Source organism: Nelumbo lutea, chromosome 1 (assembly GCF_056320005.1).
Source record: "Nelumbo lutea isolate HS-2025 chromosome 1, American lotus-T2T, whole genome shotgun sequence".
Taxonomy (NCBI): domain Eukaryota; kingdom Viridiplantae; phylum Streptophyta; class Magnoliopsida; order Proteales; family Nelumbonaceae; genus Nelumbo; species Nelumbo lutea.
The window spans coordinates 160067795-160082057 of record NC_142684.1 but is presented as its reverse complement, the minus strand read 5'-3'; the positions used below and the strand labels follow the sequence as shown (position 1 = coordinate 160082057).

Sequence of the window (14263 nt, the reverse complement as noted above, 5' to 3'; positions counted from 1 at the left end):
CTGCCAATGTAGAGCCAAGACTATTCACAGAATGGGTTGAATTCAGTGTACGAGGCCCTGTGAATGCTTGCCCACATATATCTCATCCATTGCCTATGTTCCAAGGAACTGCTGGTGTTATCGTGGAGAGCTTGAAGTGCATGTCCATCCACCCATGTAGTTGAGTTGTGATGTCACGTGTTATTAAAGCTTTTACTTGGTTTTGTACTGGAGTGGATTGAATTGATCAAAGTGGGAGAGAGAGAGAGAATTTGAAAAAGAGGAAATATTTTTGAAATAAGAGGGAAGAAATGGACTAATGAGATGAACCCATCAAAGGTTAATCCAGATCGGATTAAATGGACAACTTAAGGTGGAAAATTAACACATCAGATGAGATAAATTGAATGTAGATTGAATTTCAAGTCCAACCATTCTATTGCTGGGACCAGTGTCTTGTCCCACCATTAATTGCTCACTTAATCTAACGTGTGGAATAACGTTTGATATGAGCTCATCTCTTTGGTGGCTAACTGGCTATAAGAAGGCCTTCCGCCTTCATATGGTATATATGCATGAGCCAAAGAGAATTGCAACTTGAGCAGGTCCAAATGGAAATCCAGACCGATCCGAACTTTTACATGGGTTGAGCTAATAAACTTCGACCTTGACCTAAACTTGGGTTGGGTTGGGCTTGTATTTCAAATAGCCCAATTCGAGTTAGCTCGACCTTTTATAATATACTTACCAATGTATATGTCAGGTTCGAATTCGGATATCCTATTCTTACTAAATAGTTAATCAGATTCGAATTTGGATATGACCTGATTTGATTTGATAAATATCCAAATTCGACCGATTATTTAATTCTTATATATAATATATAAAATATTTTATATAATTTATATATAATAATTAAGTTATATAAGTAATTTATATATTTATATATTTTATATCAACAAAATATTTATTTTATATATTTATTAATTATCTAAAATAATTAATTAGTCGAATTCGAATTGAATGAATATTCGAATATTTAATCAGATTCGAATTAGGATATTAATTTTCAATATCCATCATATTCGAATTCGGATATTGCCTGATCCGATTCGAATTCGATCCATTTACACCCCTAGCATTATGTATATATCTATGCATACTATATATTTACACCATTTATACATATATGCCATTCAAATACTGCAAATATGTATGTACGAAACTTGAATAAGAAACCTCTCAAATCAGATTAACCAATCCACTAGCCCGCTTGAGCTTGAGTTTTGTTGGGTTTAGTTAAGGTACGTAAATTCAGCATTTGACCTTAGATTGGGCCAGGCCCAAAATCTGGCTCCTAGGCTTGGACTTGGGTTGTCCATAAAGCCAGCTCAGCCTGCCTAAGTTGCAACCTTAGCACTGTTTGTTCATACAGAGCAATGAGATGATCATTGATCATACATCAAGGGTGGTCCATATCAGATTAGAGCAACTTAATGGTAAGAAGAATCATCCATCAAGGTTAAAGCGCACATCAAGATTAGATTTGACTCCAACTCTGATGGGAGTTTATATCTTGTTTGCAATTAAGTTTCTTAATTTGACAAGTTTTGGTTCATATGTATGCTCGTACAAGTGCTTCCTCACGTCAATAAATGAGATGATGCAACATAAAAGTAGTCCAGATCTCCTGTGCATAAGAACTCTGTCCATGTTTATCGCAGTCAAGATTAAGAAGGAAGCTTAACCGTTACAAGAAAAAAGAAGTACTTGTCAAAGTTAGAGTAGTCCAATTTAATGGAGAACTCATTTCTTGTTCATCATTAAGTTGCCTTCAATGTGGACTACCCTTTGATGTGGTATCAAACCACCCAGTAATCAAGAAAACTCTAATTTGGCACAAATTAACCACCCAGTAGTCAAGATGGTCAAATGACACCCCCTCCAACCATGTCATCCACTCCATTTAGGAGGCACTGACTCAAACCCGAGGAACCGTAGGTTCTCCATGGCATGGCCAGTGGGTAGGGGTGTCAATTGGACTGGATTTGGTCCAATCTGATTCAGTCTAATGTGAATCCATTACAAATGGGCCTGGTCCAATCCAGTTCAATGAATATTTTGGACAGGTCCAGTTCAATGTCTGGATTGTCCAATCTGTTCAAATTCATGTTAATTTAGATTGGTTCCAACTCAAACCTGATACATTGACACCTATGTTCTTATCTTCTATCAATGGACCAGATATTGGCTCAACCCAACCCAATGCAATATAAATTCATTATGGACGGACCAGGTCCAATCCAATATGTCTTATTAATCAGTCCAATCCATCCAAATTCAATGTGTTATTGGTCCCTCCAATCAGTCCAAATTGATTTTGATTTGGATGGAGTCCAATTCAAAACAGTCCATTGACACCCGTACCAGTGGGTCTCACGTGCACCCTATTCTGCGCCACACCCGATTCCCTTGTACAAAAACAATGTGGGATCAGATAATTTGGGGGATATAAGAAAATGTTATATTCTTTATAGGCAGTGGTAACAGTAATGTTAATTGAAATATATTTAGGGGTTGTTTTCCAGTATGCATGTTTTTGTCTTTTAAAAACAAAATTTACTGCCACAGTGATGATAATCAGTTATTTTTGTTTTAATAAACAAAATCCTGCATATTAATGAATTATCCATTCTTGATAAGTATAAAAAAATGCTTAATTGGACCCCCATTTTATGCTTTATGTACTGATCACTAAAGTTGTAGTGTCTGTTTGGTTCACCGTTGAAATTGGAATCAAAATCCTTCAGAATTGGAATCGGAATGGTCCATTTCCATAGTCTATTTGGTTCAGACAGGAATGAGAATGAGATTTGGAATCGGCAAGAGTGAAATTTTATTCCCAAGAAAGAGGAAGGGAATGGCCATTCCTTCAAATGGGGGAATGTCACTCCAGCAGGAATGTGAATAGGATTCCGATTCCACCCAATCAAACAATTGGAATCAGTATAGCCGATTCTGATTCCCGGCCCGTATTCCAGGGGACCAAACGGGGCCTTATTTGATTGTCTATCTTTCATTATTATCAGTTAATTATTTTGATATTGTTGCGAGTTAACCTGAACCAACTCACCAATTCCCTTGTATACGTGTATGTATATATATATATATATATATACTTCAGAATGGTTTTGGTTGTAATTTTGTTTCACAAACTTTCAAAAGAATCTGTTGCAATAATTGGATAACATAGATTTCCTTTTCTTTCTTCTAAGAAGAAAACTGCCCTAACTCTGATCTGAAAAAAAAGCAACATTTTATCAGCCCCACAATACTTCTTTTAGGTTATTTCAAATGCTCAATTTCTACTGCACCATTTCTTTAGGGTTATTTGAAGTAAAATTTCATTATTTGCCATTTTTCTGGTTGCTGCCAGTGCTTGCTTGTAGCCATGTATATGGGCCAACAAGAACCTTTGGGTGGATCAAAGTTAAGACAAATTAAACAGGAGAAAGGATGCAGTACACCACAAGTAAAGCAAGGGATGAATTACAACTATAATATGATTACAGAGATTGCAGTTTGAAATAGCTTCGACTCATATTGACTATGATGAAGATATGGACAATGAATTAATGCTATGAAATCAAAGGAAAACAAACAAAAATTTGTACAATGAACAATTGGAATGTGAACAATTGGAATGTGAATAGGATTCCGATTCCACCCAATCAAACAATGAACAACAATATTTACATAAAACACAACGATAAATATAGTGCATGTATTTGCGTCACTTGCCTCGTTACCATCTTCTTGGTGATTAATTACCTGGAGGAAAAGCTACATTCCATAAAACACCAATCAATGGTTAAATAAATAAAGTGAGTGATCCTCAATTACTCATACATACCATGTGAATATGTGATGTAGGTGAATCATCTTCTTCTTCATCTCCTTTTTGCCAATTGAAATGTCCTCTTCAGGAACCGATTAGCTATGCCATCATTCCTATGGCATAACACCCTCAAAATTGTATTGGGGTCTGCTCTATTCCACCTTCCTGTGGTTGGAGGCATTGGTAGCTTCTTCCCTGATCTAACAACCCCCATTCCGCTTGCTTCACATGTTATAATACTGAAGTCTTCGACCAGTTGCTCTGTAGACTGACCCATGAGAGCCACCACCCCCTCCACAGTCTCTGCTTCCCTATCCACTACGTCCTCAACTACCAACCCCTCTCCGCTTGTAAACACACGCTTGAGACTCTCAAAGTCCTCCTCTATCATTTCATGGTCTGATTTGGAGAACACTCGGGCGTTTCCCCCAGCAAGTAACACCATAAGGTAGGCCTCAAAGGAGGCTCTCATCACTTCTTTTATGGCTAAAGATTGAGCTCGATCAATGAGTATTGCAGACAGGAGGGTTAGGTTCTGCTTAAGGATGCGCAGTGCAGGGCGTATGCGAGAATTTTCCGCACCACCCACATAGAGGCTTTCATAGAATACAGAACTTGAATCTAGGAAAATAAGACGATAAGCAGCCACCTCTGAAACATGCTGGGTGGCTGTTTGGATGGATGATATCAAGGGAATGGATGTGGGTGAGAAGGTAATGGAGGGTATTAAGACGAATGTACAGTCGTTGTGTTCCACGGCTTGTGGATGGTCGAGGATTCTGACTATTTGGGAATCTACCTTGCTCTGAAAACTCTGCTCCATATTTGCAAGAGGCTGCCTTCATCAAAAGCTTATGAAATGTAGAGCTTCGACTACATCTCGTAAGAGGAGGAAGTGAAGGGATATAACTCTGCTTCGATCCTAATAATTAACCAGCAACAACAAACAAACAAAACCATTAATACTAGAAATGAAATATATGTATATATAGTTAAAGAAGAAAGATCACCTATATATATTATTAGATTACAGATTAATGTAGCTAGGGAACATGGAAAAGAAGCTCTACACCACTTACCACATGTTGCAACAAATGTAATATAGTCTTGGAAGACAAGCTCTAGGCCATTAGAGAGATCCTGAACCATATCATTAGATATTCCAACCGGGATCTTGAAGAAATCATCTACAGTTTGCATGGCTAGCTTTATTAGATCCACAGCAGAATGTGCATATGGCTCTGTTTTGGACATTGGATTCCATGTCTATAGAAAACAAAAACAACCCATCAGTCCCCAATTCCAAGATGTAATTGTTTTCCCTTAATTTTAAGAAGATCAATACAAGGAAGCAAGAGAGATTCTAGTTTTTCTTCTTTTTTTTATTTTTCTCAACGTCAACAAGTATTTATGTTAATGGTGTTGTTAGATATATATATAGCAATCTATTACCTCAGTTTCTTTGGCTCTTTCAAGAAGCTCCCTCCCACTTTTTAACCTATCATCAATCCAACTTTTTAGGAGGCTCAAGATAATAGAGTCAACTTCATATGGAACCATTTCCTTTGCTATCGTTTTACCTCCATCACAATCGTCAGAGTTCTCGACAATCATCGGAACCAGAAACTTCTCTAGCTTTCCAGCTCTTTGCAAGACAATAATAGCCTCATTTGTGAGGGTAGAAACCCCAGACAAGTATTGTTTCAAAACGGTCCCATAACATTCATGAAGGGTTACCGCTGCGATTGCTGCTGCAAAGGGGTGCCATTTCTTGAGTATGGGACTAAACGTCTTCTTCTCCGTCATGGCTAAATCTTCTGTTTGTTTAGCTAATTGAAGAAAAGCTTCAGTTGTATCTTCTACTCCAGCAGTCATGTTACCGACAATATTCCCATTTTCTACCATCTTTGACATAAAAATGGAAAGAAAGTTAATTACCATGTTCAAACTTAGATGACACTAGCATAGTAGCATGTGGCAATTTCATGCAGCGTTTTAAAAAACGACCCAGAAACATAATCGTTCTGGCCACCGGTTTTCAGGTCGATGGTCTGACCGTTCAGTTCTAACAAATGGTTCATTCTAACAAATAAATTAAAAATAAAACTACCAAAACCATTGAATGGGTCAACAGGTCAACGGTTTGGTCACCTGGGTCAACGGTTTATTGACTTTTTTCAACGGTTTTAGATAAAACGGAACCGGTTGCCTAAACGATTCCCGGACTGAATGGTCCAACAATCTGGATCAACGACCTTTCAAAAACCTTCATTTCATATAGTAATAATAATACTAATAATAATTTGTTTACTTTAATCTTTCTAAATTTTTAGGATAAAAGTCTTAAACCCCCCACCCCACCCTCCCTATCCCCCCCCCCAATGTTTATCTTATACTACTAAGACCTCCCCTCTCCCTTCTCTTTTCAAAATGGACTTAAACCTCCTGTCGGGTGAAATTATAGGACAAAGATCTCCATTCCATTAATAATTTGTCAAGATGTATTTGTACATTATATCATTTATTGTTAAACAATTCATATTTTGAAGAGGTCTGAGTTCAAGAATCATTTTCTTGCCGCTCAGAATCATTTGCATTTATTTCTTTCAAAACTCCTAATGAGCCCTTGAACTGATAAATTCTATGAGTCCACTTCACAGAATTCTTCTAGAAAAGAGTTTGTGTTCAAATCAACATTAGAACACTCGATTTGCATTTGTTAGTGGGCAACAATTAAAATATGACCCTTTAAATCGATCAAATTGATTGAATCTTCATTCCAGAGTATCTGCGCAGTTTTTCTATGAATCAAGAACCCAATTGAATTTTCATTAATTTCAAAACTAAATATTAGTTGTGATCAAAATAAATTGGCATTTCATACAAGTTATTTTTCTGAAAAATAGATATCAAAAATCTTGGAAAAGAAAAACAAAAAATGGGCTGCTGAATAAGCAACTAATATGATAGGAAAAGGAAATAATGAGCTCTCTCTCAAGTATACAAATTAATAAAAGCTTTTGAAACTGAAAGAAAGGATTCCTGCTTCACTTGATCATTATGGTCTTGTACAAAGAATATGGTTTGGAATGATAGATAGAACTAATGCAAACACTGATTTTTCTCTAGGCTATGCATCCGACAAATTGAAATAAAGAGGTATTTCTTCTCTAAAATGGTGCACATCTTTTTTAAGAAATTTTCATCTTGTTTTTAGTACAAATGCTCATCTTTTTATTTGTGCATGAGAATACATGTCCCTTAATACACCAAACTCTCTGGTCACAGAGTTTCCAATATTTTGAAAATTTGAAGAATCAATTAGGGTAAAATAGTCATTTTAATTACTCTATTAGACATAACTTTAACGGGGGAGGTTTTAGTCCAAGTTAAAAAGAGAGGGGAGGTCTCAGTATTTAAGAAAAACCTTAGGGGAAGTTTAAGTCTTTTAGCCAAATTTTTATTATTTAGATATGACATCATGGATTGACTCATTAACCCACCACCTGGATAGGAAAACAGTTTCATTTCCAACTAAGTCCATCATTCATTATATTCCTGTCATTAATAAAAACAGTTTTTGTTTATCATATTTGTTTTTGTTCACTATAAATAACATAAGATATTAGAAATGTGCCCCAAAATTTTGTATTATCTTTTTATATTTTTTATTTTTTTTCCTTTTTGAAATTTTATTATTTGACTATGATATCACAGTTGACCCATTTAACCCCAATGGTTGAACTAGTAATTAGCCACATAGATAGAAAACGCTTTTTTTCTAAGTTGGTTTTAATTTTATATTCCATTTCCATTATTTATAAAAGTATTTCTTATTTATCATACTTAATATTAAGAATATATGATATTACAGATGTGTTAAATTTTTTGTACAAAATTTATGTAAGTTGAATTTTATCTATTTTAAAACTTTTTTGTTATTTAATTATGGCATCATGGATTAACACATTTGACTCAAATGGTTAAATTGATTATATGAATGGCCTCTAAATTTCTGGAATTTTTCTTAACTAAAATACCCCCTTTTGAAATATGAATATATGATCCCTCTATTGTGAGGGTAGAAAATGTAATTTAAATGCTAATATTCAATGCATTCATCCCTCTCATAAACCACACATTTAAGGTATTAACTCCCATTCACACTCATTGAATCATATATTTAAAGCATATTTATTTATTCTCATCACTAAATTCTACTAATTAAATTCATACATAATAAATTAATAATTCCAATAACATAAAAACTTATACTTTTAAAAATTTACATAGAAAAAAATAGTATTTTCATCTAGGTGGTGTTAAGAAATTAAACCATTTTGGGTCAAAATGGCCCAACTCATGTTGCCACAATTATCCACCTATTGTAAAGTTAGTGTGTTATGTTAAATACCAAAAATAATGTTGCCAGGATTAAGTAATATAAAATTTGAAAATAGATAAAATGCAAAAAATAGAAATTAAAGAAAATTTTGGAACAATTTTAACATCATATATTTTACATATTAAACAATAATAAGTATGGAAAATAATAATTACTTTTATTAATGATGGAAATGGAATATAAAATTTAAAGCTAATTTGAAATAAAACTATTTTCCTATAAATCTCATATATAAGTTATATTCTCTCATTAAATCCTATATTTAACATATATTTTCTCATCATTAAATTCTACTAATTAAATCCGCAACATTAACTTTATTACTATAAAAATAAATATTTTGAAAATTATTTGAAACTAAAACCATTTCCCTCCTGGTGGTGGGTAAGCAATTCAACCATTTGGGGTTAAATGGGTTAATCAACAATGTCATGCTTTAATAATAAAAAATTAAAATAAATAAAATATAAAATATAGAAAAACAAAAAGAATTAAGCATATCCCTAATATTGTATATTCATTATACTAAACAAAAATAAGTATGAAATATAAGAAGTATTCTTATTAATGATGAAAATGGAATGTAAAATCTAAAACCAACCTATAAATGAAATGATGTCATGGTCAAATAACAAAATTTTAAAAATAGAAAATAAAAATAATCACAAAAATTAAAAAACTAGATAAAATTTTGGGCACATATCTAACATTATATATTTATAAAAAATAAAATATTGGGTACATCTATAATATTATACATTCATTATATTGAACAAAAATAAATATTATACATAAAATTAATTTTATCATTGATATAAATGTAATACAAATTTTAAAGTCAATCTAAAAACCACCCTACTTTCCTTTCTTTTTTTGAAAAAAAAAAAAAAAACTATTGTCCTTTTTGGGTGGTGGATTATTGGTTTGGGTCTAATGAATTAACTAATGATGTCATAGTTAAATAATAAATCTTTAAAAAGAAAAAATAAGTACAAATAATCAAAGGAATACAAAAATTATAAATATAAATCTCTAATGTTATATATTAATTATATCAAACAAAAATTTAGTGTAATAAGTAACAAATATTTATATTGTGTAGATAAAATACATAATTTAAAACTAATACAAAAGAAAAGATATTTTCCTATCTAGATGGTGGGTCAATGATCAAACTTTTCAAATAAACTCATGGTTAAAATTTAGTAGTAGTAGCAGCAGCAGCAGCAGCAGTAGTAGTAGTAGTAGTAGTAGTAGTAGTAGTAGTAGTAGTAGTAGTAGTAGTAGTAGTAGTATAATAATAATAATAATAATAATAATAATAATTGTAATTTAAATTTTTCATGTGCAATCTACATGAAGTTGAATTTTTTTGTGTATATTTACTTTTTATTTTATAGGGTCATTTACTATAACACCCCTTATAGTTTGCAACCAATTTACTTGGTCGACCTTTCATTAAGAAATATTTGTTTTTCCATTTGAATATAGTAACATAATCACCTAAACTAAGTATAAAATGTTCACCCATGGTTATTTATTCCAAAAAGTATCCCTAAACTGAGTGGGAAATGTTCAAGGATATGGACCCATGGTTGTTTATTCTAAAATTACCCCTAACACTTTTTCATAGAAAACAAAATTGATCAAATAGAGAAGAATATAGTGATTGTCCATGTTTTACTAGGGGCAAAAATGAAAATTTTCTTTTAGTTTCTTTTCATTAAATTTATTTGAATGGATTTTAGGTTAAAACTTTTTCACTTTCATCTAATGGAAGGTCGATTAAGTAAATTGATTGCAAACTATAGGGGGTGTTTTAGTAAATGACCCTATTATATATATATATATATATATATATATATATATATATATATATATATATATACACTATTAAACTCAATGAGGGTGTGGAACTTTCTTTTTTACTAAACTACCCCTATATCTCTTTAATTCTGAGGGTTAATAATGTAATATCCCATATTTTTTAAAGGATAAAACACTAACCTCCCCTTAATGTTTCTGACCATTGCTAAAACCTCCCCTAAAATTTGGTAATTGCAATCACCTCCCTTGAACTTTTTAACACAGCTGCAAGTAGACCCCTTCTCCTATAATCCTCTAGTAAAAGGCATGAAAATGTCCAAAAAAACCATTTTGTTACTTTGACTAAAATGTTTATTTTCCAAATCTTCCCTTCATATCAATCACTATCTCAAACCCTTCCAACCTCTTTTCCGAAATTGATTTATTTTATAAATTTTCCCTTCATATGAATGCCTCAAAAAGTTGTAATTTTAAACTTTCTTTTTTTGTTGTTCATAAAGTTTTTATTATGCTATGCAAAAACTAGCTTCAATGGAAACTACATGGATATGTTGGGCATTTGTGTGCCTCTTGTTAGAGGATTCTAAGAGAAAGGGTTTACTTGCAATTGTATTGGAAAGTTCAAGGGAACTTATTGCAATTACCGAACTTAGGGGAGATTTCAGCAACGGTCAAAAACTTTAAGGTAGGTTTCAGCAATTTATCATATTCTAAAATTAACCAAAAAAATGAAACCATTCTTCCATCCAAGTGGTGTCTAAGCCAATTTGACCATCTAGGTCAATTCGGTGAATCCATGTGGGCCATTTCTCTGATATTTTATATTAATCATAATAAACAAAAATAAATGTCATAAACAAGAATTGTTTATATTGATAATGGAAATGAAACACAAATTTTAAAACCAACCAAAAAATGAAATTGATTTCCTATTTGGTCTAGATCAACAATTCAACTTTTAATTTAAATATGCCAATATTTGATGTCATAATTAAACAATAAAAATTTTAAAAATAAAATGGAAAAATACATAAGTATTGCAAAAAAAATGTTTGGGCACATCTCTAATATTGTATATTCATCATATTAAACAAAAACAAGTGTCATAAATAAGAATTATTTTTATGCATAGGGAAATATAACAAATGTAAAAAATGTAATTTGAATTTAGCCCCATTTTAATTGTGAGGGTAAAAAATATATTTTGAACTATTATTTTTCACCTCATTCAAATCTCTCTCATTATGTCATATATTTGAGGGGCCAATGTGTATTCTATCTCACTAAATGGTATATTTAGGATATTTTCTCACTAACAACTCAATACTTTTAACAATAAATCTCATTTTTTTTCAAAGTTGAACAAAAAAATGAAATTGTCCTTCTATCTAAGTGGTGGATAAACAATTCAACCATTTGGGTCAAATGGGTCAAGCCATGATGTCATAATTAAATAATAAAAATTAAAGAAAAACAAAAACAAAAAATGCATAATATTTGTAAAAAACATTTGGAACATCTTTAATATAGAATTATTTTATATACATCAAAATACATACAAATTTTAAAATAATTTGGATGTATATTACTATCTTCATCATTTAAAATTGCCTGGTGGAAAGCATGCACAAATTTACTAGTAAAACAATGTGAGGGAATAGAATGAACTTATTGTAGTGTTATAGTTAATACAATAGATTAAAAAAATGTGAGACAATAACTTGAAAACATGGACACTTATACTTCGTCAAGCCCAGAAATCTTAACAGGTTATTCATAGGTTTTATACTAGTATATAGTATAGGACAGATACAGAAATACTTTTATCAAGAAAGAAAGTAAATTTTTAAGATCAACATGTCCAACTATAGATGATTAGCTAGAAATGACTATACTATATATTGCCAATATTCCAGTTTTCTAAGATCTTTAATTGACAAAGAAAAGGAAAGATTATGGCTTTGTGTACCTTAGCGAAAGCATTTCTCAGAGACGATCTAATGTAATAATCCACCTTATCCTCCGTGGAACCTAGAAAAGTATCCGCTTTCTCCGGCTCCATTGCTGATAGGATTCCAACATCTTCCTCCAATATCTTTGTCACAGATTGTGCAAGAGGGAGAAGGTTTTCCATCACTCCTATTGTCACCTTCTGAAAGGTTTCATGATAATCAAGCAATTTCTTCTCCGACCAAACATGCATCGAAGATAATGCCGCTGACAAGATCTTCATGTATATAACATCTCCATGATCTCTCTGGGCATCATTTGCCACTTCAGCCAACATAGTAACGGCAGCAGATAGAAGGTCTACTTCTGTCTGTGCGGTTGTGAGATACTGTTGAAAGAGGGTCCATGCAAAGCAGACATCATGTATTGACTTGTTGATTCCTAATGTAGACCATGTCTTCTTCATTAGCTCAAGCAATTCATCGACCTCATCAAGGACCACTGTCTCATCCCTGAGGTCGAATATTGAATGGAGAAGAGCGACGTAGAGGTGGATGTTAATGGGGTAACCATCTGCCCAGTGGCACGCACCTGCCGGCGATGCATTAGCACCACGCATTGATAATGAAACAACACTGCTGTATAATGTTCGCATGATTTCAGAGTTTTTTCCGGTGTCCAAAGGTTTGGTTTCACTCTCTCGAATGATATCCTGGAGTTGCACTGCGTAAGTGTTTGATAGGTCTAATGGGATTAAAGGATGGATGAGGAGACCCGCTTCAAGAATCTTGAATTGACGCTTCTGCCAGAGACGATAGTCATGAGCATCATTGAATTCAGATGGCTTTAGGTGGCGGAGGAGCTCAAGAGGCAGGATGATTGTCTCAGATCGCCTACCCATCTGTTCATTATAATAAAAAACAGAATAATTAATGAGTTTGATGGTTTAATTAATTAATAGCTGGCAAATCTGCACACACTAAGCAACCAGCGTATGCAGCTAGCAAAACATGGGAATAAATCGAGAAATTAATTTGCATTTGTCAACTTTCTCCATTTTAGATTAATGGAAGGATAACAGAATTATCAGTGAGGGAATTTTTTATGTTTTAAGATTGGAAAAGCCAAAAAAGGAATCTGTTATTGTTATTGTTTTTTTTTTTTTCTGGGTTCAAGCGTTCCTGTACGTAGGGAATAAGCTAGGCTGTTTGATAAGACGTTACATGCATCTTTAATTAGCCGAAAAAAAAAGTTGAATGGAACACCAGCATCGAATGTGAAGACCGACCACCATTAAAATGTGTTTGATAGCTGCAGAGGCAGAGAATGAAGAAGAATTAAAGCATGCACGCTACGTACGTACCTGGCCAACAAGGGTCCTCATGAGGGTTTTCCTAAGCCTGTTGTCGCTCTGCTCTGACACCTTCATTTGCTGCCTCATGATCTCCGCAGACGTCAATGGCCGCTTCATCCTTAACGGTGGTGTTGTATTAAAATAAGCATGGCTACTACAGCCAAACCCCGTCCACGATCTTGGGGATCCCATACTTCTGGGTGATGACTGATTTGATCCACCATTCCTCCTCTGCCACACCCGCTTCGCCGACCTCAACCCAAGTGCCCTCTTTATCCTACTCGTCCCCATCAAATTTGACCAATTAGCTCTCGTCTCTGCTCCAACGCCACCACCTACTCCTCCCACTCCCACATCCCCGTTCTCATGTGTTGAAGTGTTGTAGTACGTTAACGGGCTCTTCCCTCCAAACCCTGGAGACGAGCGGCACGCCGTAAAGAAAATCTCGTATGCCGTCTCTCTCAAATCGTCTTGGTCCACCCCCTCGACTTTCCCGAACGGCCAGTCCACCTCGGTTCCTGATATGCCACATTCAGATTGGGAAGTCGTCGACAACTCGGCCAGGGAGTCGCGGTGGGAGTGTTGGTAACCCATGTCGAAGGATTTCATCGTGGCTGGACTTGGACGTGGGGAGGGTCAGATACCGGCGATGGGATGCCGTCAGATATCCGGCCCGAGGAGAGAAGGTGAGATGGTCGGCATAACTGAGGGAAAGAGATCAGAGAGACAGGGCGTCGTTGGCTTTTCCAACGATATCATGCGAACAAAATGACAACGCCAGGAAACGGGGACTACTAAACTGAGACCGGAAATCCGGAGAAAGGAAACAAAATGGGTGAGGGAGAGCAAA

At 34.1% G+C, this 14263-nt stretch overlaps 1 protein-coding gene across 1 annotated transcript; it reads right to left on the bottom strand.

The window, feature by feature from the left end:
• Positions 1-3501: 3501 nt before the first annotated feature.
• On the bottom strand, positions 3502-14183 carry LOC148878720 (protein unc-13 homolog). Its single transcript, XM_088959162.1, is given in 7 exon segments — positions 3502-3810; positions 3893-4563; positions 4565-4799; positions 4957-5143; positions 5330-5782; positions 12079-12960; positions 13423-14183. Coding segments are annotated over 6 exon segments (2991 nt in total). The 5' UTR covers positions 14023-14183; the 3' UTR covers positions 3502-3810; positions 3893-3929.
• Between the last annotated feature and the right edge of the window lie 80 nt (positions 14184-14263).